This window comes from Vulpes lagopus, chromosome 14, assembly GCF_018345385.1.
Source record: "Vulpes lagopus strain Blue_001 chromosome 14, ASM1834538v1, whole genome shotgun sequence".
Classification (NCBI taxonomy): domain Eukaryota; kingdom Metazoa; phylum Chordata; class Mammalia; order Carnivora; family Canidae; genus Vulpes; species Vulpes lagopus.
The window spans coordinates 29,576,602-29,603,689 of record NC_054837.1 but is presented as its reverse complement, the minus strand read 5'-3'; the positions used below and the strand labels follow the sequence as shown (position 1 = coordinate 29,603,689).

The 27,088-nt window shown below is 42.5% G+C and overlaps 1 protein-coding gene across 1 annotated transcript; it reads left to right on the top strand.

Annotated features, from left to right (window-relative positions):
- Positions 1 to 13: 13 nt before the first annotated feature.
- Positions 14 to 22,178, top strand: VPS33A (VPS33A core subunit of CORVET and HOPS complexes). The gene is made up of 13 exons (XM_041728972.1): positions 14 to 166; positions 1,588 to 1,653; positions 2,266 to 2,393; positions 3,438 to 3,624; positions 11,076 to 11,192; positions 12,175 to 12,349; positions 13,754 to 13,947; positions 15,318 to 15,444; positions 16,324 to 16,391; positions 16,961 to 17,098; positions 19,093 to 19,230; positions 20,841 to 21,009; positions 21,792 to 22,178. The coding sequence occupies exons 1-13, from the start codon at positions 65 to 67 to the stop codon at positions 21,971 to 21,973; spliced, it is 1,791 nt and encodes a 596-aa protein (XP_041584906.1). The 5' UTR covers positions 14 to 64; the 3' UTR covers positions 21,974 to 22,178.
- The last annotated feature ends 4,910 nt before the right edge of the window (positions 22,179 to 27,088 follow it).

Below are 27,088 nucleotides of genomic sequence, written 5' to 3'. Positions count from 1 at the left end.
CGTCACGTGACTGCGCCGTCACGTGACCACGTCTGTTCGCCAGGAAAGGGGGCGGTGGGGCAAGATGGCGGCCCACTTGTCCTACGGACGAGTGAACCTGAACGTGCTGCGCGAGGCGGTGCGTCGCGAGCTGCGCGAGTTCCTGGACAAGTGCGCGGGTAGCAAGGTGAGGAATGGGAGGCGGCGACAGTGTTATCCCCAGTCCGGCCCGTCCTAATCCGGTGCCCGACCGCCTGAGCTCCAGGAGTACGAGGTCCCTGGGGCTTCCGAGGAGGGGAGCAGGAGGGCCCAGGGAGGCGGGAGAGGGGCCTGCCGGTGGGTCCCGGGGCACCCAGTCCGGAGTCAGCGTGGCATCGCGATTGTTTTGTTGCAGCAGAGTAAGCCACTGTGGTATCGCAGCCCCTCGTGTCCCAGCTGTGTCAGGTGCCTTTCAGGTCCAGAGGGGCAGATCTGGTGCCCCTGAGATCGGGACGAGTGAGGCGGGCCCGGCCCAAGGGTGTGGGTGGTTCAGTGTCCATGCATTACAGCGATCGTGCGTGTCATTGCATATCGAACCATCCAAAAGTGTCTGAAGCACCGATGTCTTAACAACCTGCTGCTCACACGGATTATGAAAGAAGTTATAGTTATTTGAGAGTTTAACGTGACCTTTCTGAGGATTGTTTCTCCTGTTAGACATTTACCATCACCCAGCTCACAACTGAGTGAGGAATTGTAGATCAGGGACTTAATAGGATGTCACCTTTGTCCCCTCCTGTTAGGATTTATCGGTCCCCCTTGAGAACTGGCAGTACAACTCCAAAAAGAGAAGGAGAATTGGGGAATCTCAGCAGTCAGTCTCAGGAAGAATAGAACCCCAAGAGATTAGATTGGGTACTAACAGCTACTGAGAGAAAAAGAAGCAGGCTAAGTCCTAGGTGCCCAATTGAGGCTCAAGAAATGATGCTGAAATCTGAGTTAAGATCATGGATTGAATCAATGTCAGTATCCTGGATGTTATATCCAGGATGTTATATCCTGGATGTCTGGTTTTGCAAAACGTTACCATCAGGGGAGACTGGGCAGAGCATACAGGGGCTCTCTATATTGTTTCTTACAAATAAATGTTAATCTACACTTATCTCAGTAAAAATTTCAGTTAACAAAAGGGAAGAAGGAGGTGCCTGGGTGGGTGGCTCAGTCAGTTAAGCCCCAGACTCTTGATTTTGGCTCAAGTCATGATCTCAGGGTGGTGGGATCAGACTCTGAACTGGGCTCTGCACTCAGCAGGGAGTCTGCTTGAGATTCTTTCTCTCCTCCATCTGCCCTTCCCTCTCCCCCTATACTCTGTCTCTCTCGCTCTCTCTCTCAAATTAATTAATCTTTAAGAAATAAAACAAAACAAAAAAACAGTAGCATCACTTGTCCAGACGCTGGTTTTTCTTTAGATCTGTAGGATATGAATGTGGTTAGAGCCAATCATTAAAATTTTTGTTAATTCAGAGTTTGAAGCAAGTATTCCTACTAGACATGACTGCTGTTTTCTCTGGGTGTTGTTGAAATTCCTGATCTTAACCATAACAAGAAAATGTTTCTGCCCCCCTACAGGCAATAGTTTGGGACGAGTACCTCACAGGACCCTTTGGCCTGATTGCACAGTATTCGCTACTGAAGGTAAATGAGCTATTTGAGTTTTGTTCAGGGATTAATAATTCTGTACTCTAGCAAATGATAGGATTTTACATTTTCTCTGAGTAATTGGCTTACAGAGCTCTTTGGTCTTTATAAACACTGATAATGCATGCCTAACATTCTTTATACAGTGGTCCATTGACCTGTGATTTTTATTTATTCATGAAAGACACACAGAGAGAGTCAGAGACATAGGTGGAGAAGCAGGCTCCCTGCAGGGAGCCCGATGTGGAACTTGATCCCGGGATCCCGGGATCATGACCTGAGCCGAAGGCAGTTGCTCAACCGCTGAGCCAACCAGGTGTCCCTGGCCTGTGATTTTATACTGCTGCTAATTCTAGGAAAATTATTAGCATTGTATCATGTGACCCTTACATAGTGTCACTGATAGTTCATTGTGTGAGAGCCATTTGAATTCAGATGCAATAGCAATGACAGATGCAGTAGCAATGACTTAATACTGAAACTTTGTCCTTTATGCATATGGCTTTGGGGAGATTCAACTTTGCTAATCTAGTATTAATGTCATTTGGCTGTGATAGGTGAAATTCGGGGTTTTTTTTTTTTTAACCTTTTGTGTATGTGTTTTCCTAGGAACATGAAGTGGAAAAAATGTTCACACTTAAGGGAAGTCGTTTGCCTGCAGCTGATGTCAAGAATATTATTTTTTTTGTCAGACCCAGGCTAGAACTAATGGATATAATTGCTGAAAATGTGCTCAGGTATCTCTCAGAGCTTACATTTAGTCCAAGAGAGGTTGGTTCTTCTCATGGTTTTAATGTACTGAGTGCCTTATTGCAGCCTCCTCATCTTGCCAGTGCATTGGGAGGTAGTGTTCCAAAAACAGGGTGGATGGGAAAGAACATAAGAGGGCGAATGGGAAAGTCATGAAGTTGTGCAGACAGTTGGAGAAAGGGATCAGCATATAACCCCATATTCAGGGTAGCTAAAAATTTGCACCTATATCAGTAGAAAGGACTCTGATTAAAAAAGCCAAAACCTCTAATGGTTATTTTTCAATACACTCTATATAATGTGCTTGAATTTCATAAGCAAAATAAGTATGAGCTGATTAAAATTTAATGTAGTATCCAATCTATAGAGCCCCATCCACACTCTGTGGTACAGTTGATTGATGTGGCCCTTGAAATCTTAAAAGCATATGGGCTATTTTGGGAGTGATCTTTCATTTTCCATAAAATCGTGTCATTGGTTGGGTTAAAGAACCATTTGTTTTCAGTAAGACACAGATATCCTGTTTCAATAAGCCTGAGAGCTTGAATGCCTCATAAATGGTTTAAGAGAAAGCTAGAAAATGCATCAGAAAACAGTGGCTGTGGGTCAATATCTCTTTCCTGTCAGGGAAAAAAAAAGAGCGAGGGAGCAACTGTCTAACAATTTGGTTTTTTTGTTGTTGTTGTTGTTTTTAAGATTTTATTTATTTATTCATGAGTGACACAGAGGGAGGCAGAGACACAGGCAGAGGGAAGAGAAGCAGGCTCCAAGTAGGAGCCGGATGCGGGACTCGATCCCAAAACTCCAGATCATGTCCTGAGCAGAAGGCAGATGCTCAACCACTGAGCCTCCCAGGCGTCCCCTGTCTAACAATATGAATCTAAAAATCAATATGTGTATGTTTATCCAACCAGCATTTATTTAGCGCCTGCTGGGTGCCAGGCATTGGGCTAGGCTCTGGGAATAAAATGAGTGAAATAGCCTACCACTCCAAGGCACTCCTAAGCTAACAAGTGTTACTTCTTTTGCAGTGAAGACCGACGTGGCCCAACAAGAGATTTCCACATTTTGTTTGTGCCAAGACGTAGTTTACTATGTGAACAGCGGTTAAAGGATCTGGGTGTTCTGGGATCCTTTATTCATAGGGAGGAGTACAGCCTCGACCTCATTCCATTTGATGGGGATCTTTTATCCATGGAATCAGAGGGTGCATTCAAAGTAAGCTTTACATTTTCCTTTCTAATGTCAGACTTTAATTTTGGTCGTATTTATGAGCATGACAATAGCAGTGATATTGTTTTAATTTGCATTTTTGTGATTACTGTGAAGCTGAGCCTTTCTCCATATGTTTATTGACATTTAAGATTTTTCTCTTCAGCAAATTGCTTGTTCATTTCTGTTGCCTTTTTTTTTTCTTTAAGGAATTCTTTATATATTCTGGACAGTAATCAGTATGGGTTATAGAAGCTGCAAGTATGTGCTCCCAGTCTGTGGTATCTCATTTAATTATAATATTTTGTATCACCTAGACATTTCCCATTATAAAGTGTTTTATTTTTTTAGTAATATTGAGTAACATTGAGACATAATTCACGTGCCATAAAATTTACCCCTTTAGAGTGTGTAGTCTCATAGTTTCCAGTATAGCCACAGAGTTGTACAACCGTCACCACCATCCAATTGTGGAACGTGTTCATCATCCCAGAAAGAAACCCTCTGCCCATTAGCAGTCAGCCTTCTTCCCTCTCTCCGCAGCTACTGATAGTCATTAGTCTCTTGCCATCTGTATGGATTTGCCTGTTCTGGAAATTTATCAATGAAACCATATAGCATGTGGTCCATATGACATGCGGTCCTTTGTGTCTGGCCTCTGTCTTAGCATCATGTTCTCAAGGCTCATCCACCTTGTAGCAGGTGTCAGTACTTCATTCCTTTTTTTTAAAAAGATTTTTAAATTTTTTTTATTCATAGAGACAGAGAGAGAGAGAGAGAGAGAGAGAGAGGCAGAGACACAGGCAGAGGGAGAAGCAGGCACCATGCAGAGAGCCTGACATGGGACTCGATCCAGGGTCTCCAGGATCACGCCCTAGGCTGCAGATGGCGCTAAACCGCTGCGCCACGGGGGCTGCCCACTTCATTCCTTTTTATTGCTAAATAGGGTTCTGTCATAATGATGTCCCACATTTTGTGTATCATTCATCTCTAGCAGACAGGTGACGATTTCTCACTTGCCATCTCTCATGATGTTGTGAACATGCATACAAGGTCTTTTTTTTTTTTAAATAAATTTTTATTTATTTATGATAGTCACAGAGAGAGAGAGAGAGAGAGAGAGAGAGAGGCAGAGACACAGGCAGAGGGAGAAGCAGGCTCCATGCACCAGGAGCCCGATGTGGGATTCGATCCCGGGTCTTCAGGATCGTGCCCTGGGCCAAAGGCAGGCGCCAAACTGCTGCGCCACCCAGGGATCCCTTTTTTTTTTTTTTGCATACAAGGTCTTGTACGTATGTGGGTTTTCATTTCTTTTACATATACCTAGAAGTAGAATTGCTGGGTCATATGGTAGAACTGTGCTTAACGTTAGGAGGAGTTGCCAGGCTTTCCACAGTGACTGTAACATTTTCTGCTCCCGTGAGAGGTAGATGAGGGTTCCAGTCTTACATTCTCACCAACACGTTGCTATCTGTCTTTTTGAGGCTTTACCATCCCAGTGAGTGTGAAGCATCATCTCATTGGGGTTTTGTTTTGCATTTCCATAGTGACTAATGATGTTGATCACCTTCTCCTGTGCTTCTTGGCCATTTATAGGTCTTCCTTTAAGGAAATGTCTATTCAATCTGTGGTGCATTTTTTTTTTTTTTTTATGGTGCATTTTTTTAAATTGGGATAGCTTATCTTTCATTAGAAGAGTTGTAAAAGGCACGCCTGGGTGGCTCAGTGGTTGAGCATCTGCCTTCGACTCAGGGCGTGATCCTGGGGTCTGGGATCCAGTCCTGCATGGGACTCCTTGCAGGGAGCCTGCTTCTCCCTCTGCCTGTCTGCCTCTCTCTGTGTGTCTCATGAATCAAGTAAATAAAATCTATTTTTAAAAAAAAAGAGAGAGAGAGAGTTGCTAGAATTCTGGAACGTTCTGGAATGTTCTGGATGCAGGTCCTTTAGTCAGTTACATGATTTGCAAGTATTTTCTCCCATTCTTGAGTTTTTGCACTTAGTAAAAGTGGTATCCTCCAACATAAAAAAATTGTATTTTCAACACAAAATTTTTCATTTTGAAGTTCGGTTTATCTGTTTTTCCCTCTTGTCATTTATGCTTTTGGTGTCTCATCCAAGAATTGCCTAAGCTTGAGTAATGAATTGACCCCTCTGTTTTCTTCAAAGAATTTTATGATTTCAGTCTTACTTCAGGTCTTTGACCTATTTTAGGTTCATTTTTATCTGATGGGAAGTGGGGACCCAGCTTTATTCATTTGCCTTTGGCTGTCCATTTGTTCCAGCACTGTTCACTGGAAGGTGGTATTTTCCTTGTTGAATTTCCTTGTTGAATTGCCCTTGTTGAAAATTAGTTGTCTGTAAATGTGTCTATTTCTGGCATCTCAATTCTAGTCCATTAATCAGTATGTCTGTTCCTACACCAGTACCATGCTCTCTTGATTCCTATGGCTTTGTAGTAAACTTTGACCCTGAAGGGTATGAGTTTTCCCAGTTAAAGTAGTTAAATATATTACTTTTATTCTTTGAGCTTATGTTTTTTGAATTTTAATAAATCCTTTTCCACCCTGAAGACATAGGAAATCTTATATTTTCCTTTGAAAGTCTTGAAGTTTTGCTTTTAATGGAAAAGAAGGTCAGGTCTTTAATCTAGCTTGAATTATGTTTTTGTGTGGAGTGTGTGGTGTGAGGTAGAGGCTCATTTAATTTTTTGCAGATGGGTACCAAGTTGTTATTGCACTGGTTTTCTCCACTGCCTATTTTCAACATATGTATATAGAGAATGTTTATGCCTGTGTTCTCCAGATCTGAGAGTTTTCTTGCAAATGTAATGTTGTATATTTGCTTTATTTACCATCTTTATTTCAAAGAACACTTTCTCTCTTTAGGATATTACTTTACCTTTAATAAAATAACTTGGAAGTGTTTTTGAAAACGTTATTCTTGCAGAATGATAAATTTCTTTGAATCGGAAAGGGTACAGAGTGAAAGGTAAGCCTCCCAGTGCTCAAATTGCCAGTACCCTCCCTGAAGCAATCACTATTACTAATTCTTTTTTTTTCTCTCAGAGATGCTTTATGTGGCTACAGCTTATAGTGTATATAAAATATCCTCCCCATTTCTTTTTTTTTTTTTTTCCTCCCCATTTCTATGCAAATGGTGGCATATACTATATTTTTCTTTGAAACTGCATAGTGTTCCACTCTTTGGAGGTAGCATGATATATTAAACCAGTCCCCTTCTACAGGACATATCACCATTTCTCATCTTGTCCTGTTGGAGGCAGTGCTACAGTGAATAACCCTGTACACAGGTCACTCTGCATGTGGGCCCTGTAACTGTAGACTATTCTTTACTCACCTTTGACATTTGTCTTTTGACTTTGTTTATGGTAGTTTTTGCCATGTGTGCTTTTCAGCACAGTCATATCTGTCCATATTTCTTTCGTTGATTCATGGGTTTGTGATGGAGACTAGAACTTTTGAGAACCTCTCAAAAGTTGTACAAAAACCTCTGAAACTTTTTCCTCCCCAGTATATTGTTCCAGTGATCACCACCTTATAAGAGTGAATTCGAGGCAGTAGATCTCAGTGGCAACATTTATTCGAATAACCAAAAGAACTTCTTGGCTCTTTTCCACCATTTTCCCTACTGGTTTGCTTATACTAAATCTCATCCAAAGATGGTACAGATGCCCCCTCCCTCCACAGCATTTTAAATGAAGAATTTCAGACATACACAAAAGTTAAGAGTGTAACAAGTGTAGGGGTGCCTAGGTGGCTCCGTTGGTAAAGTGTCTGCCTTCAGCTCAGGTTATGATCCTGGGGTCCTGAGATTGAGTCCCTCATCGGGCTCCCTCCTCAGTGGAGAGTTGGCTTCTCCCTCTTCCTCTGCTACTCCATCCACACGTGCATGTGCGTGCTTGGACTCATGAGTGTCCTCTTTCTCAAATAAATAAGTAAAAGTTTTTTTTAAAAAAAGAAAGGATTTAACAGGGAACACCCATATACCCATCACCTAAATTCTGGAATTACCATTTTGCTGTATCTGTTTCATCATTGATCTATACTGGGTATACCCTCAGGTAATTAATTCACATTTCTGTAATTAATGCGAATTGGTAGCAGCTGAGGAAAACTTGCCCCTGCATGACAAAACCTCCAGAGGAGAGATCTCCTGTTTGTTTTTCTGATGATTTGCGAAAAGGGACAGGATTATTTTCTGTTGGGAATTTCAAGCTCTTGGTTTTTTGTTTTTGGGTTTTTTTTTTAAAGGTTTTATTTATTTATTGATGAGAGACACAGGGAGAGAGAGAGAGACAGAGGCAGAGACATAGAGGGAGAAGCAGGCTGTCTGCAAGGAGCCCAATGTGGAACTGGATCCCAGACCCTGGGATCACACTATGAGCCAAAGGCAGATGCTCAACTGCTGAGCCACCTAAGTGTCCCAAGCTCTTGGTTTTGTACGTTCATTTCAGATTCTGTTTAGAAATCAAAGATTTTTGGGCAACCCTGGTGGCTCAGCGGTTTAACGCCGCCTTCAGCCCAGGGCATGATCCTGGAGACCCGAGATTGAGTCCCACGTCGGGCTCCCTGCATGGAGCCTTCTTCTCCCTCTGCCTGTGACTCTGCCTTTCTCTCTCTCTCTCTCTCTCTTTCTCTCTCTGTGTCTCTCATGAATAAATAAAATATTTTTAAAAAATTAAAAAAAAAAGAAATCAAAGATTTTGCCTGGATGGTAAAGCTGAGAGCTCTACCTAATGCTAAATTCAACCCCAATTTCTGATGAAGTTGATGTAATTTTACATATGTGTTTGACTTTAAACAATGAACATAACTTAGTGATTTTTGGCATCAGAAGGCACATTGTAAATCTTTCTGTGCATTGGGGATGTACTTATGATCTTCTCTGTCATTGTTCTATACAAAATGTGAGAATGAGAGTTCAGCCCGTTGAACACTCATTAACAGTACTTTATGTATCATGGCCTTCATAGGTACGCATAAAAATCAGTGTATATGAGTATCTCCTTTGTAAAAACTGTGGGCTCTTCTGTTGTGTGGGGATGTGGGATTTGGAGGTCAAAAAATATGTATATTTAAATGTTAACAGTATTAGCATTTGTCCCTCTCAAAATGTCCCTCTGGCTTGAAATTCCACAGGCGTACAATAGAGTTGGGATAGTAATACAAATAATCACTGTACCAACAATTATAGTAGAGCAGAAAATTCAAAATTTATACCTGTTGTTAACTTTTAAATCTTTTTTGAAAGATAGACTTATAAAAGGAATGCCGGGGCACCTGGGTGGCTCTACTGGTTAAGCATCCAACCCTTTTTTTTTTTCTTTTTAAGATTTTATATACAGAGAAAGAGGGAAGAGCAGGCTTCTGAGGGGAGCCCACTGCATAAATCAATTCCAGGACCCTGGGATCATGACCTGAGCCAAAGACAGATGCTCAACCACTGAGCCACCCAGGCATCCCAAGCACCCAACTCTTGGATTTGGCTTAGGTCATGATCTCTGGGTCATGAAACCGATTTTCACGTGAGGCTGGAGATTCTCTCTCTCCCTCTGCCCCTCCCCCCATGCTCACTCTCTCTGTAGTAATACAGCTTTGTAAATTAAAATAATATGAATGCTGGGGCACCTGGCTGGCTTAGTGTGTAGAGCATGCAACTTTTGATCACGGGGTTGTGGATTTGAGTCCCATGTTGGGTATTAACAGATTACTTAAAAATAAAATTTTAAAGGGGCTCCTGGGCAGCTCAGTTGGTTAAGCATCTGCCTTCGGCCTAGGTCATGACCTCAGAGTCCTGGAATCGAGCCCCACGTTGGACTCCCTGCTCAGGGAGGAGTCTGTTTCTCCTTCTCCCTCTACCCCCCTCCCTCCTGCTTGCATTATCTCTCTCTCTTAAATAAATAAATAAAATCTTTTAAAAATAAAATCTTTTTTAAAAAGTAATATGAATACTATTTTGAGAGATGTTCCCTACTGTTTTCTTTCTTGAATTTTTATCTTAGTTCTACTCCAATCAGGAATTTTAAGTAACTTTGCCAGGAAGTGTGTCTTAGACATTCTTTTATTTTTGCCTTTCGTATGTAGTGAAATGTTAAAATACCCCAGCCTTAAAAGAGCCATCATCTGACAGTGCTTCCAGTGGTAACTAGACGCTCGCTCCTCACAGTGTTTTCAGGAGACAGTCCTCCTTCCTCCTGAGGGTGGAGTGTCTGAATTCTCTACTCTGTCTTCTGTGATTCCTGTTGTGTCCTTTCCCTCGTGGCTTTGGAGGCTAGATCCATGTTTGGTGGGTGGGTAGGGGGCAGGTGTCTGGTGCAGTGTACCATTTTGACTTATTTCTTTTTAGAGAGGGAGGGGCAAAGGGAGACAGAATCTTAGGCCGGCTCCATTCCCAGCATGGAGCCCGACTCAGAGCTTGATCACATGACCCTGAGATTATGGCTGGAACCGAAATCAAGGATCGATGCTTAAACAATTGAGCCACTGAAGTGCCTCATATACCATTTGACTTTATGAGCAGATGATTTTGAAAGCAATCCAAACAATTCCACATAATAAAAGCTAATATTTATTAAGCACTTACTGTGTGCTTCAAGTCTGGGATTTAATGTTTTATGTACATTTTCTTTGGTTACTTGTTACACTATGTGGAATGTACTCCCTTCTACAGAAGAGTAAATTGAGGCACAGAGGTTCTCTAACTGGTCTTAGGGAGCAGCTAGGGAAGTGGCACAGAGGGGCTCAGATCAAGGCATCCTGAGGCAACAGCTGTGTTCTTGCCTGTCAGTGTTAAAACCGAGCACTTCCCCTCTTACTTCCCAACTGGTTTTGTGTGTACTTTGTTGGCCTTTACAAAATATATCTTATATATTTTATAAAGTAAAATGTATTTTCTAAAAATGAGATCATACTTTGAAGATTGCTCAGCTACTTCTTTTTACTTCTCAGGATACTTAGGACCTTTGTTGTCAGCATATATGAAAATTTCATGTTTGTCAAAACTGCTAAGTATTTTGTTGTGTGGTCCTCTGGCCCTTTCGGGGTCAAAGAATATGTTTCTTTGTGGATATTAGCATGTGGCCTTCCCTAAATGTCACATCAAAGTCTGCACTCCCCACAGTAAGTGAGAGAATCCGTTCTCATTGTCAGTCTTTGTTAATCAGTTTACCTAAGAGTTGATAAATAAGAATTGGCTTGCTTGGTGAACACTTTTCTTCCAGAAGGTTCTGCTGGTTGCTTCCAGAGCTGCATCCCAGTAGCAAAGCCGTTGGTCTTGTGTTCTAGACTGTCCAACAGCAGCTTGACCAAACGGTCTTGAGTCTCTAGCTTTCCAGGCAAAGTGGAAAATATGAGGAAAGTCCCAGTGCCAGACAGAGGCAGGCACCCAGCGAGCAGCCAGTCACTGTGGCTAACAGTAACCACCCTTTCTCCTCGCAGGAGTGCTACCTGGAGAGTGACCAGACGAGCCTCTACCATGCAGCTAAGGGGCTGATGACCCTGCAGGCTCTGTATGGAACAATCCCCCAAATCTTTGGGAAAGGAGAGTGTGCCAGGGTAAGAAATGGCACATGTTTCTGGGGTAATGAAAGCGGTGCCCTGGTACCCAAAAGGGGAACAGTAGGAAGCTATTTACAGATAAATACAGTCCTATTGACTTATGAATTTACCTAATTACTGAAACGTACTTGTAACCCCAAAATTGATATTCACAATGTTTTGCGAACATGTCAAGAGTGGCAAAGACATTTGAGTTGTCCAATGTGCATGTACCCAGCTGATGTCCAGTAAAGTGAAGCTCTGCCTTGTTTTGGCTCTCAGGCTATAAACAGGTGTCCTTTTTACCACTATATAGTCCCATGCACTACTTAAGACCACATTTTTTGCATTTTTGCACTTTTTTTGGTGATTTCACTATTTAACACAGCCCCGAGGTAGTCCTGAGGCACTGCCCAGTGTCCCTGAGCTCAGGAAGGTTGGGGTGTGCCTTACCAAGAGAATACCTTTGTTGGCTAAAGCCCTCAGGCGTTGAGCGATAGCACTGTTGACTATGAGTTCTTTGTTGGTGAATCAACAATATATACTAAATAAAGTGTCTTTAGATGGAAACCACATAAAACAAGGTTACACATTCATTAGTTGATAAAAATGTGACGAGAGGCTTGAAGGAGCCTCACCTCGCATTTTCCCCTGGAGCAGTGGCTCAGTACTTGCTGAGTCAGTGTTCATGGCGACTTTACAGGAGTCCAGTGAATAACGGGAATAGACGGCATCTGAGTTTGTGCCTCACTGAGTAGTGGCTGCCGTCGGTGCACATGTGCATGTTGGAGTGGGTGGCCAACAGCAGATGCTTTTCTCTGTTTATTTTTGATCAATCTCACTCTTCTATAGTCTTTCTTTTCTTTTTCTTTTCTCTTTCTCTCTCTCTCTTTTTTTTTTCTTTTTTTTACTTTTTTTGATTGTCTTTCTGTTTTTAGCTACATATTAAGATCTGCTAATTCCCAGAAACATCCCACATGATCCAATGTTTTGTTTCCAGCAAGTGGCCAATATGATGATCAGGATGAAGAGAGAGTTTACAGGAAGCCAAAATTCAATATTTCCTGTTTTTGATAATCTCTTGTTGCTCGATCGAAATGTGGATTTATTAACTCCTCTTGCTACTCAGCTTACATATGAAGGACTCATTGATGAAATCTATGGCATTCAGAACAGTAAGTAAAGTGGCATCTGTGTTGACTGAAAGGTCATCAGATAAAAATATCCAAAAGTTGTTTTTTTTTTTTGAGGAAGTGCTTTCTTTGGACATAAATCAGAGGATATTTGAGAAAATAAAAATACAGAGTGATCCCTAGGTAGCTGAGTGGTTGAGCATCTGCCTTTGACCCAGGGCCCGATTCCGGAGTCCTGGGAACGAGTTCCACATCAGGCTTCCTGCATGGAGCCTCCTTCTCCCTCTGCTTGTGTCTCTGCCTCTCTCTGTGTGTCTCTCATGAATAAATAAATAAAATCTTTAAAAAAGAAAAGAAAAATACTGACTTTTGGCTTTCAGACTCTGGATTAGACGAAGTCCCAGCAAAACTGCTATTGTCTGTCCCACAAAGGCTGGTGGATGCTTAGTTTGCAGAACTGTGCTTGTCTTCATGAAGACAAATGGCCCTGGGTTAGATAAAGGTGACACTGCAGTTTGGAGAATGCAGACCATCATGGCTGGCAGTTGTTTGGGAAAGCTTGTTGGAGAGGTGGCATTTGCCTTGCATTTGGGGAGGGGTAGGTGTGGAGGGGGCATGGCAAGGGGCAGGCCACACATCATAGAAGCAGGGATGCTACAGTAGAGATTGTAGTGGGCGCATCTGGGGAAGGGCTGACTCTTGAGGTTGGGACACCAGATGGAAGACTGGGGATGCTAGCAGTTAGGTGTAATAGATTATTCGGTCAAAGGTCACAAACCTGTTTGTTTGATTTGGGCCCACGTGATGCTTGTTTATTTCTCTTTTTTAAAAAAATTACTTATTGGGCAGCCTGGGTGGCCCAGTGGTTTAGCACCGCCTTTAGCCCAGGGAATGATGCTGGGGTCCCGGAATCAAGTCCCATGTTGGACTCCCTGCATGGAGCCTGCTTCTCCCTCTGCCTGTGTGTCTGCCAATCTCTCTCTCCCTCTCCCTCTCTCTCTCTCTCTCTCTGTGTGTTTCTCATGAATAAATAAAATCTTTTAAAAAATTATTTATTTATTCACGAGAGAGACACAGAGAGAGGCAGAGACATAGAGGGAGAATCAGTCTCCCAGCCCAGTGTGGGACTCCATCCCAGGACCCCAGAGTTATGACCTGAGCCAAAAGCAGGCACTCAACCACTGAGCCAGCCAGGTGCCCCGATGCTTGTTTATTTCTGTCAGCATTTCACATCTTAGAAATGTTTAATAATAAACCAATTTACTTATTTATGATCAAAGTGTACTCTGATCGTGGAAAACTCAAAACCTCAGTGCTCTCTGCTATTGTTTCCTAAAGCTGGCTTACTTCTCTCCTGGGTTGGAAAACCTTGTTTTGTGCCTGGGTGCTGGATCTGTTCATCCAGTGAACACACACAGGTGCTTGTTCCCTTCCGCTGCCGCTCAGGTTATGTGAAGTTACCTCCGGAGAAATTTGCACCAAAGAAACAGGGTGATGGTGGGAAGGATCTGCCCACAGAAGCAAAGAAACTTCAGCTGAATTCCGCAGAGGAGCTCTATGCTGAGATCCGCGACAAAAACTTCAACGCGGTGGGCTCTGTGCTTAGCAAGAGAGCGAAGGTGATCTCTGCAGCATTTGAGGTGAGGCAGTGTTGCTGTCTTGCTGCTGCTCTTGGTCACGGGCAAGACTGCCCATCCCACGAGGAGAGGAAGAGCCTGCAGAGGTACAGCCAGAAACCGGGCTTCAGTGCAGGTGCACGTTTCTCTCCCAAGGAACTGGGGGTCCCTAGGGTTTCTTTTGGAACCTGGTCCCCAACCCATGATAGAAGGTGTTTAGTTTGCTCCTTCTTTGTGGGGTGGCGGGAACAGTGGTTGCAGGCTTTTGTCATAAATATTTGTTTTACCTTTGTCTTTTTCATAATTTCCTACTTCACTCAAGAGGAAGCCGGGTGTACCATAAATAAAAGATCTTCTAGAATAGAACTTGCGGGTTTGTGGTGAGAGCTCTAAGTTTAGCCAGCATGCCAGCAGCAGAGGAGCCCTGCAGAGGTGGTGGGTGACAGTGAGACAGGCACTTCATTATCACCTTCCTGCCTCCTCTTGCCTGGTCACTCATTTACTCTTGGGTGAGCTCATTTTGGAAACATAGAAATTCAGTAAGAGGATAAGCTCTGAATATTTAGACTTTGGAAATGTAAAACTGGGAGGAGTTTTGAAAACTAATTTTTCACCGAGTATGTATTTCTAGATTTCATCTTTCTAAAGGATTATATTCATTAATTGACTTTCACATTTCACATTTCACATTTGATTTACATGGCTAAATTTAGCAAAAAATATTCCCATCACTAAGCAAGGTTCACTTTGTTCATGGACAGTCTTCAAGATTGAGATTCAGCAGTAAGAATGCTTTTTTTTTTTTTTTTTTTAATTACAGAGGACACTTTTTGCTCTTTACATTCCCCTCTTAACATAATGTTTTTGTTTTTTCTTCAGAAGTTTGTGGGTAACCTAATAGTGCACCCGCAAATACTCAGATGCCCACAGATACCAATCATTATATGAGCCCCAGCATAGTAGGAGAAAACCCCACAAGTTTGCTCTCTGAAGAACTACTGACACAGTAATCAGGCACTGTGGACTCATCTTTTCTCTTTTTTTTGTAACATCAGAGCTGGTTTTGGCCTGATTTATTTGTATTCTGTTCTTTCTTTCCCACTGATTGTAAAGTAAACATCTCTGGGCAACAGAACAGAACACTTACAAATAAAATATCTTGGGGCACCTGGGTGGCTCAGTTCGTTAACATCTGACCCTTGATTATGGCTCAGGTCATGATCTTGGGGTAGTGGAATCAATCCCCATGTTGGGCTCTATGCTCAGCGTGGAGTTTCCTTGTTCCTCTTGCTCTGCTCCTTCCCCACTTGTCTCTCAGAAACAAACAAACAAATAAATAAATAAATACCTTTAAAAGCAAAATAATGATGCATTTGCCATTTTATCCATTTCAGGAAAGGCACAATGCTAAGACGGTTGGGGAGATCAAGCAGTTTGTTTCCCAGCTGCCCCACATGCAGGCAGCAAGAGGCTCACTTGCAAACCACACCTCAATTGCTGAGTTAATCAAGGATGTTACCAGTGAGTATCCTTTGGAGTGATGATTTTCATCAGGCCGACTTGCATACACAATGTCTAACAGCAGGGTCACGGGCACCATGATACCTCCTTGGGAAAGGCAGTTCTATTTGAATATTGTATGTTATTCTCAGTGTTAAGTGTATATATGTTCAAAGTTAAATGTGTTTCATTTGTTGTTAACTCATTTTCCCCATTATTTATTTAATCCTAAAATAAAATATTTGTAGTGATAAGAGAAGAAAAACTTCTGTAAGTTTGCCACTGTAATGAGGCTCTTTTTTAAGTCTAGGTTTTTCTCTCTTGTTAAGGGTTATTTAATCAAAGCATTGTGATGTTTCTGCTTTTGTTTTTGTCTTTCCCTTGGAAATCTCCTGCAGAATTGGTAGAGAGATCATACATTGAGTATTTTGAAAGAGCTCAGAAGATGTATATTAAGCCGAAGACGAGTTTATTCATAAAATGTGGGTGCTGTAGATTATGAAGCCTACTTTGAAACTGCAGTAAAACGTGGTGTTGGAAAATCAGCCCTTTATTTTCATGTTACTACAAAGCAGTTAAAACTGGGTTCAATTTGATGATGAGAGTGAAGTGCTAGGGAGATTAGCTTTCCCTGTGACCGAGGCAGAATTCTTGGGATCTGTATTGAGTCCTAAGGACAGCAAAGGAGTACAGTGGTCAACTACATGTCGATGTAATTTAGGAGCATGGGGTTGTAGGGTTTTCCATGTTTTTAGAAGATTGTTTTCAGATGACAGTTTGAACCTTTTGCTTTCTTTTTTTGCACATCTTGTTTCTTAATTCTGTGTAGAAAAGCACACTGTTGAAATAAATCAACATTTATTTAATTTCTAAGTTGCAAATTTGCTAATTACATTTTAGCTTCTGAAGACTTCTTTGATAAACTAACAGTGGAGCAGGAGTTTATGTCTGGAGTAGACACTGATAAGGTATGTGAACAGTAAAATTAACAAGTCATTGGTGATTTATCAAATGTAAGATTATAGCTAGAAAAGCAACTGTTTTGATTCTCATGCTCTGCCAAGGAATTTTTAAGAGCAAGTGCAAGTGGAAGTATAGATTTCACCAAGTCATGGATATTTAACATTGCTCTGTGTGGTGCTTTCTGCAGTACATGGAGTGATGAAGACCCAGCCCTGAAATCCATTTTTAAGACCAATAGTAGATATTTGCCTTCTGAGGCGGTTGCCCATATAATTCCTTTAAATATCCACTTCTATTAATAAATTTAAAATTATTGCATTTCTGGAAGATTCTCTATTTTCTAAAAAAGCTCCTGTTACATTGTGGTCAATAAATCGCTTCTCTTCCTGAGACAGACTCAGGTCACACACACTCCAGACATTCCACAGCCTCTCAGAAGGCTGTGTGCTGTGTTCAGACAGGCAGCTGCATTGCCTCAGAGTGTATTCCACTTTGAAAAATCATTGTAAATACCAAGTTCATTAGGCCCCCCGAACTGGATGCTGGGATACATACCTAGGTATTTTGTTTCCAGGTCAACAGTTACATCGAAGACTGTATTGCCCAGAAGCACCCACTGATCAAGGTGTTAAGACTGGTTTGCCTCCAGTCCGTGTGCAATAGTGGGCTCAAACAAAAGGTTCTGGATTATTATAAAAGAGAAATTCTCCAGGTCAGTAGATTTCATATTATTAATGTATCAAGGGAAAAAACATTAAAAAAAAAATACTGCTTAAAGCTCCTATTTTGGTATATTGTTTTCACATCTTTTAAATTTTTTTGACACCTTGATGGGGTTGTCCTTGGTACGGATCACTATTTACTGTGTTAGCATAATAATAACAGCTAATGTTTATTGAGCATTTACCATGGGCCAGGCTCTAGTGAAAGAGCTTTATTGTATTCAATTGTTTAATCCTCACTGCCGCTCTGTGAGTTAGATGCTGTGAACATCCCTACTTCATGGATGAAAAATCTGAGGCACAAGGTAGTTTTGTAGCTTGCCCAAGGTCACCCCGCTAGTAAATGGCAAAGCCAGTGCCAGAACCCAGAGAACTGGGGTCTGGTGCCCACTCTTAACCAGATTGCATTTGATGGAGGAAGGGACCTTTTTGCAAATTTTCTGATAACAATTCCGTAGCAAACGTACTTACATCAAGCCTGTTTTACTTCATAATTAACAAAAGGCCACAATTATTTTAAAAATTATCCTCTTTGTTTGAAAATGTCTCGGGTAGTATTTATTTGCTGTTACCAGCCACAGTCAAGTACATTATGGTTAAAACTAAATGCTCAATTTTGGGGGGATATTTTGTTTTGTTTTTTAAAAAATTACATAGATAACACATGCATTCTCATTATATAAAATTCAAATAAGGTGAAGTGTCTGGAGCAACATGTGAAGCAACATGTGATCCGGAGTAACGTGTGATCATTCCTGCACCTCACTCACACCCCCATCTCCCTCCACAAATAGGACCAATGGCAATAGTTTGGTTTGTGTGTTCCCAGACTCCCTTGTTTGCGTTTATATACAAACAATATTTATGAACACAGACTCTGTGGTGAGCCTGGCTGCATCCATGTCCCAGCTCTGTTACTAAGTACCCACATGACCTTGGGCAAGTGATTTAAGCTTCTCTATAAAATGGGGATAGTAATACCACCCAGCTCTCAGGTTATAATAAAGAGACTGAGTGATTGTGATGTGTTCACAAGAGAACACTGCCCGCCCCCCCAGAAAGTGTTATGTAAGTGTTGGCTATCACTATTATTATTAACCATTTTTTTAAACAAATAAAATTGGGACTATACATAGTATTCTGCTATTATATTTTTTGTCCTTAAGGGGTGCCTGGGTGGTGCAGTGGGTCGAGTATCCAACTCTTGGTTTCAGCTTAGGTCATGATCTCAGGGTCATGAGATTGAGCCTGATTTGGAGCTCTACACTCAGTGAGGAGTCTGCTTGAGATTCTCTCTCCTTCTCCTTCTGCCCCTCCTGCTCACACTGTCTCTCTCTCTCAAATAAATTAATTTTAAAAAAAGAATATATCCAGATCTTTCTTATCAAGATGTGTAGATCTGCCTCTGCCTCATTCCTTTTTTTTTTTTTTTTTAAGATTTTATTTATTTATTCATGAGAGACACGCAGAGAGGCAGAGACACAGGCTGAGGGAGAAGCAGGCCCCATGCAGGGAGCCTGATGTGGGACTCGATCCGGGGTCCCCAGGATCACGCCCTGGGCCGAAGGCGGCACTAAACCACTGAGCCACCCGGGCTGCCCTGCCTCATTCTTTTAAAAAAAAAAAAAAAATCTAATTATATCCCATATAAAATATATATTAATTTATTTGATGCTCACTTAAATTAGGTCCATAAATTCTGACTTTAAAGTAAAAACTTTAAATCCCTCTTTGAAGCAGTGAAATGGATTAATTGTAACAGGCAAGCAGGTGTCATCCTCCTCACTGCCCCTGTGCCCATAGACAGTCATTACGTGGACTTTGGTAACGTGCCCTAGGGTATAAACTAATTTTAGTATATGTGCTGCTGAAGCGAGCACTCTAGGGTACAAACTAAATTAATTTGTTGGAAGTTCTCTTTTTTAGAAAGTGGCAGAAACCGTTTTCCTGATATGACATCAATGCCAAACAACTTGTCTTGCAGACATATGGCTATGAGCACATATTGACATTATACAACTTAGAGAAGGCTGGCCTGCTGAAACCACAGACAGGAGGCAGAAACAATTACCCAACAATCCGGAAGACGCTACGCCTCTGGATGGATGATGTGAATGAACAGGTGAGACACACCCCTCCACTTCAACTCACTTTCCCTACCGGTTAGTGGTTTATCATGACCACATAGGCTACTTGATTTATACATCCATGCTGCCCTTTCTAGAAGCTGTTTCCTAATTTTTTTGAGAAAGTAGTGCATTCATATATTATATCTTTCAGAATCCCAGCAGGGAACAGAGGGTGCTCTGACACTGGGTAGTTTGAGGAGAGTTTCATAAGATGGGGGAGCTGGTGAAAGGCTTGCAGTGGGGAATCCTTACCAGCCTGGGCCTGAGGGCAAGGAGAGGGAACGGTTGCAGAAACCTGTTCCAGAACCTGGAGGAGAGAGCAGTGTGGAGAGACCACCTGACAAGACGAAGGACACGGCCAGCATCCAGTGGTATCACAGACAGGAAGCCGGGGCAGGAACGAACACTCCCCAGGTGCTGTCTGGTGCCTTCCATTGGCCGGACCCAAAGAGGGTGTGGGAGCACATCGGCGCAGAGCCTACAGGTTTGCCTCCTGGACACAGAGCATGGGGGTTAGGGGTGGGGGTGAATGTGTGAAAGGATCTGGAAGATGTCCAGCACATGTAGTAGAAATGTCGGCCGGTACAGAAATAAGGCAAACAGTGAAAAGTCAGGTTCCCTCCACATCTCTCCCTCGTTTTCCCTTAGAAGGTACCACTGTAACCAGTTTTTTATCCTTCCAGGAAGAGTCTATGTATCTACAGACATTTTCACATAAATAAATAATGCATATTTTTTTTACCATTGGCCTCCAAAGTAGAAGGCACTTTGCTTTACATTTATTGTTGATTCCAGTTTTTCTAAATTTCTTTCTCTATTTTTTTTTTTTTTGGAGTTCCATAGGAAATTTATCAGGCAGCCTCCTGCAACAAAAGCTAGTAATTAAAAAGTCTCCTCTACCAGTGGCAAAATTGAATTATCTTTCCCTGAGGGGAATGGAGATACTCTTACTTTCTATGTTGTACAGTATACAACATATATTAGTTCCACTGCCCTCACTGTTCCGCCCTGTCTCTCCCCACCCCAACCACCATTTCACACTGTATCCTGAAGATCCTTCTGTGATCCACCTCCTTCTTTTTTGTAAGTTTTTAATTGCTGCATAGTGGTTTTGGAGATAAATCTCAATTTATGATTTAACAGATTTCTCTTGATAGAAATTCAGGTTGTTTCCAGTCTTTTGTGAGTACACACAGTGTTGCAGTTAATACATGTGTGTTTTGGTCTATTCTGGCACACAAGCCCCTCTGTAGGATAAATGCCTGGAAGTAGAATGGCCGGATTCGAGTGATATGCTCATTGTTAATTAGCTAGAGAGTGCCACATTGCCCTCCGAGAAATTTGTTGGCAAAGCAAGTAATGGTGTTTCCTGGTCAGTGCCTGGAGATACTTTGAGTGGTTTTTTCAAGATCCGAGTTGAAAGTGACCCTCTGGCAGCTAAGAATCAGGCCCAGCTGGCATGAATTGGAGCAGGATGTGGCCAGAGTTTGTCTTTCTGCCTTCAAAGCCAAATTACATAATTTTGGGTTACCCAAAAGCCACTGTCCAGTGGCTCTAAAAGTCTCCATATCAACAGGCTTTTTCCCCTTTAATCAATCAACAGAATCCCACGGACATATCGTACGTGTACAGTGGTTATGCCCCTCTCAGTGTGCGACTGGCCCAGCTCCTCTCGAGGCCCGGCTGGCGCAGTATCGAGGAAGTTCTCCGCATACTCCCAGGGCCCCACTTTGAAGAACGGCAACCATTGCCCACAGGACTGCAAAAAAAACGTGAGTCTGTGGCCTTTGTCCACACATGATTGATTACCTACTGTTGGTGTGGTTTTCATGGATCAGGAGTTGCTTTGTGAAGTACGTTTGTAAGGCACTCAGGAGTCAGTCCAGTAATACCTCTCTTGTTAGTTGCTAACGTATAGTGTAAGCACTAGAACCCATCATTCCCTCAGGAGCAGCAGCTTTCAACCTCTGAGTTTAGGGTGTCAGTAGTTAGAAAAATCATTGAATTCAAAATCATGTTGTTGAGTTTCAAATGAACTATCTGTACCAAGACACCATTAACTTTTTTTCCTTATATATGATGCCATTTTGTTGTTGTTTTAAGATTTATTTACTTTAGAGAGAGAAGGAGGGTGAGCAAAAGTAGGGGCAGAAGGAAAGAGAATTTCAGGCATACCCCCTGCTGAGACTCTCTTCTGACTTGGGGCTCCATCCCAGGATCCTGAGATCATGACCGGAGCTGAAGGCAGGTACTTTAACCAACTGAGCCACCCAGGCACCCCAATGATGCAGGTTTTTTTTTTTTTAAAGATTTAATTTTAGAGAGAGAGGGAGAGAGAGAGAGAGAGGTAGGAGGGGCAGAGAGACTCTGCACTGAGTGTGGAGCCCAGTGTGGGGCTCAGTCCCTCCACCCTAAGATCATGACCTGAGCTGAAACCGAGAGTTGGACGCTCATCCAACAGCCTCCCAGGCGCCCCTGTAATGCAGGTTTTTTTTTAATGTGGAAAGAGAGGCACCCATAATAAATTCTCAATTCTGAAATGTTTCAATTTTAGGTCAGCCAGGAGAAAACCGAGTCACTCTGATATTTTTCCTCGGGGGTGTAACCTTTGCTGAAATTGCTGCCCTGCGATTTCTCTCCCAGCTGGAAGATGGAGGTACAGAATATGTGATTGCCACCACTAAACTAATGAATGGGTCCAGCTGGATAGAATCTCTAATGGAAAAACCTTTCTAGGGTGATCAAAGTCGACTTGAGTGAACTGCAAAAGAAACTGCTCCTTTGGAGAAGCTGCCAAAAGGAAGTGAAACATTGAAAAATAACTAACAATACAGAACTTATTTCGAGGGTCAGCTTCTTCAGTTACACTGTTTTCTCCTTTGTGCTCTTTTTGTTTTTCCAAATTCTTGAAGAAAAAAAAAAAAGAAGAGAATCCACCTGGCTAACACCAAGTTGTTAATGTTCTAAGCTCAGGATTTTCCTTAGAGACCTCTGGAAATGCACTAAGGATGGTGGGGATGGATGATTTTATACAGCTGCATAAATGGGGCCAGTTTTAAAAATAAGAAGGCAGGGACTGGTGGGTACAAATGAGAAGTGGAAAGTCTCACCCCTGATAAACAGTGCTTTCTTGAAGGCACATCATGCCATGTGCAGTGGCTAGGTGTTGGGGCAAGAGCTGGTCTTATCATTGAGTCAGGATTTCTTTTCCCTGCAGAGTATGGTCCATTATATTTGGTGTCGTCAGCCTCTGTCTTATGTGATCACTAAGGCAAGTGTTGATTCCTTCTGCTTTCTATTTCTCTGCTTCTATAGAGCAAGAGGTGTGGAGGGACATCTTTCTCCAAATCAGAGTGTATCATCTGTCTGAGTAGCTTAATTTCTGTGGGTCTCATATTTCTCAAGAGCTTTTTACATTGAAGAATTCAAGGATTGGGAAGCAGTGTCCTGAGAATTTGCTTAGACACTATTCAAAGACACTTTCTTAGCACACATGTTGTTCACTCCATGACATTTCTGTGGTAGATATCTCCACTGAGGCTTGGGTTTTTCTTCCCCACCCATTGTGGGCACCAGTACCAGCTGGTCCCACCATGAGCAGTAGTAAGTCTTGCTTCTTTTGGCAGCACCACCTCCACGGTAACTGCCGCATGTACTTCTCTGCAGCCACGCCACATTCAGCCTCTTGCATTTGTTTTACTTGAAAACAAACAGCTCCGTTTCAGTCCCTGGTCCAGTGACCTCAGCCTCCTCTTGTACAGCTCATCGATGATCTTGGAGTCCAGTGGTCACTGCTAGCCTGCATGAGACTGCTAGCCTGTGGGGCAGAAGAGCAAGGTGTTAGTGGAGAGGCTAGAAACCCGTGTGTGCTCCCTGCCTTCCTCCTGCTCCATCCCAACATTTGGAAGTTAAATCCAAGAAGGGGACCAAATTGGTGATTTCATACCCCATGCCCAAGTCTCCCCTCAGTTGGGGGATCAAGGTCATTGTCCCTCCTCAGTTGTGGCTTCTATTGTTTATCATTAACCACACATGTTTTTTTCTCCTTTTGTTTTGTGAGATTCTGGTAGCACACTGCGTGCTATGAGTGAAAGAGAAATTCTATTTAAAAAAAAAAGTTCTCTTTAAGAATGAGGAGAAGAGGTTATATTAAAAAGATCTCCCTCTCATGCATTCAATTTGGCCTTGACATTCAGTATTTGGAAAATGGTCTTTAAAAAACTATTCCTGTTTTAGAAAATCCTTTTTCAAATACTTGTTATCCCAGGGAGATTATACCTTCCATTCCCAGCTGTTGTCAGCTTCAGCCGCCTAAGTGAATGAAATCCACCTTGTTCCTCAATGTCTTTGGCTCATGGGATTCAATACAAGTCTGGTCAGGTCTCCTTGGCTGGGGTTTTTGTCCTATGAACAGATACTCAGTTGTGTCTCATGTGTCTGCATTCACTCGTGACTCTATACTTGCTTGCCCAGAGCATAGTTAGGTCAGCTCCTAAAATGCATTTAGCAGAAGACTTAAAAACATCAATTGCTCCATTTATATGCAAATAGAAAGTGGTGGATAATTATATATGACACACCTTTGTGTAAGTTCACTTAATACTTGAAACAGCCTTTGTCTCAAAGGAGTATGCCCTTACTGAGAAAGGGTATGTGAATGATACATTTACTCCTGGAGAGGGCAGATTGTTTACAGCACGTCTGGACTTCTGTTTAGTTAGGTAGACAGTTCTACCATGCCAGCAACTCCTAAAAAAGAAGTCTGTATAGATAAAGAAGCCTACCTAGGCACTGTTCTGTGTCTTACTATACACTTCTGAATTTTAGCCAACAGAGAAGTATTTGAATTGCAGTGTAACTGTAGAACAAGAGAATACAGGCATACCGAGAGATACTGTGGCTTTGGTTCAAGACCACCACAATAACGTGAATGTGGCAATAGAGTGAGTCAAATGGATTTTTTGGTTTTCCAGTGCATATAAAAATTGTTTATACTAACCTGTAATCTCTCAAGTATGCAGTAACATTGTGTCTTTTAAAAAACGTGTATCCCTTAATTAAAGAATATTGGTAAAAAATGTTACCCATCACCTGAGCTTTCAGGGAGTTATAATCACTGACCACAGATCACCATAATGAATATAATAATAATGGAAAAGTTTGAGATATGAGAATTACCAAAATGGGACAGACACAAATTAAGCAGATGCTGTTGGAAAGATGGCGCTAACAGACTTGTTCATTGCAAGGTTGCCACAAACCTTCAATTTGTAAACATAGTATGTGGAAAGCACAACAAAATGTGGTGTGTTTGTAATGGTTGAAAGGAGGGATAAAGAACATTTAATTCTTGAAGAGCACTGGGAAGGGATTGGCCACTATAGCTCTGCCCTCACTAGAAATGGATTACAATTAATCATGACATGCTGGTCTGTCTCTTGTTCTCAGTTGTACATTACAGATTGGCCTGTCACTAGGAGGAAGTGTTTGTATTCAGCAGAAATACAAGAAGAAATACTTTTTAAAAAAATGAACTGAGTGTCTAAAGCAGATAGGAAGAGGGATCCTGGTAAAAATGGCAAGGCATAGAAATGCAGCATCATGTAGAGAGACTGAGTTATGTCTAAAGCCAGATGTATTATATGCGGTCATAGGTTTAATGACCTGCTACAGAAAATAGAGGATGCCTTTTGGTCAGCCCCAGCAATCTAAGAAAAAGGCAGTAATGTAAGCTTTCTCAGTTGCGCCTGTATCTAAATGAACGCAGCTGGATTTTAAGCCACATAATGTTTCTTAGCTTCAGTTACTGTGTGGTGACCAGAGTCTGCAGAGGCTGGAGTACCTGACTGCTCTGAGACATCCATTTGAAGGACATGGAAGTGAAAGCAGACAGAACTGAGTCTACTTTCATAGCCTCTCTTCTTCATCTGTTGCTCTGGTGTGGGGTGAGGTATAAATCTTAGCCATACTTTCTTTCCTGTGACCAGGCAGGACACAGAAGCCCTTTGGATGACCAATTCTCTGGGGGGGCAATTACTACTTACTGGCTTCCTGAGCAGCTTGATAATGTTCTGCTCCTGTTTTCAGCAGGGCTGTGGCAGGGGCAATGATTTGATAATAACAGACCCTGATTAAATTAAGGAGCCATTTGCTTCTGGATGATGATGTTGATAAAAAGGGTTGACGTCCACACTCCCTGCTATTTTAAAGGTCGAAAAAAAACACAAAAAAAACCCAGTCTTTAATCACAAACTACAACAAAAAGCAAAAATAATCAGAAGCAGCATAAAAGTTTGTGCTTTTCCTACATTGTTACATTTGGGAAAGTGTATATTCTTTATTTGCTGAAATGCTAACTGGCTCTTTTTGCATCACATTTGGAGTTGAAATTGGAAGTGGGCTCGTTGGGAAGGTAACTGTATAGTGCATCTCTAAACTACTAAACTCTATAAATTAGAATCAAGCACTCAGAAGCTCTTGGTTCTCTATGCATGCATGCTCACACAAACATGGTTGTTAAGATAACAGACCTTGCTGTAGTTGGACAATCATAAGTGAAAGTCCTTTGTACAGGGGTTCTTCTAGCCTGCGACTCAGAGTAGGATGGGGCTCCTCTCAATGTGAGCCTGTTAGAAAAGGATTTGGACTGTATCCCACTTGCAGTGTTTAGAAAAGCAAGACAAGAAGTGGCATGAAAAATTCCCTAGTGTGTACCACTTGATCAGCCCATCTGAGGAGCTTTGCAGGCATTCTTAGAACCCTATGGGCTATGGCGGTGAAATGGGTGGAGGGCAGGCAGGGTTGCCAGTGCCCTGACTGGGCTGGGCTGTGCGCAGCTCCCTGATTGCTCAGGGACCACGTGGAGACTGTGATTGGTCTCCAGACCACACCTAGTTGGTGAGTGCAGCTGCTGCCTGAATATCCCACAGCTCTGTCGAGATCACTGGAGTACACACACGTCTACCTTCAGACAGCAGACCGGGAGAGGAACCGTGGAGCTGCTGCAGTGGAGGAGTCGTAGGAACTTTGCTGAGTGAGTGAAATGGGGAGAGAAGGAAGCTAGTGGCTGGCCCTGAGGGAAGTTGCTGGGCAGGACAGCAATGGAGATGAAGAGCTGGTTCGTGGTTGTTGCCATGTGATTCTATCTGTAGTGGAAGATACAGGAGTGAAGCAGGTGTACAAGAGCATAGTGGGGAAGCAGATAAGCCCAGAATTAAATTGATGCCCACCTCTTGGCATTCTTGCAATACTGGCTACCCACAAGGGCAAGCGTGCTGAACCATAAGGCAGACATTCTCAAACTCCGCATGTTGTCAAGCCTTGGGGTCCAGGGAATTGTACAGGGGCTTCAGTGAGGATCTGCTGTCTTCTCCCACCCAAATGGGTTGCTCTCCTCCCCTCCCAGGCAGCACTGACAGCTGGGGCTGCAGCTTGAGTGATGGCAAAAGAAAACCTTACTCCACCAAGCCATTAGCAGCACTCACAGCATTAAAAATGCAGGAGGTGGGTGGGAGGAGAGAGGGCCAGGGATGAAGACTAATGCAGCAGCCGAGGCTGGGAACAAACAGGCTTCTCTCCCCAGAACCCAGATCCAGATTAGGATCCACAGAATAAGGGGGAACTTTTGGTTTAAAAGACTTGTATAATGTAAATGCGGAGGCAGCGTCCAGCTGATGGTTAGAAAATCAGCACTTTGGGCTTCCTCAGCCTTAGGACAGCGTGTTCACTCTTTGGAGGGCCAGGACCTAGCCTAGCCCCCCTACAACACCGCCTGGCTGAGCAGCGGGGGCTCCGTGGCCGATGGGGGGAGGGGTGAGCTTGCGGGGCGACGGTCCTCTTTGCGCGCTCAGG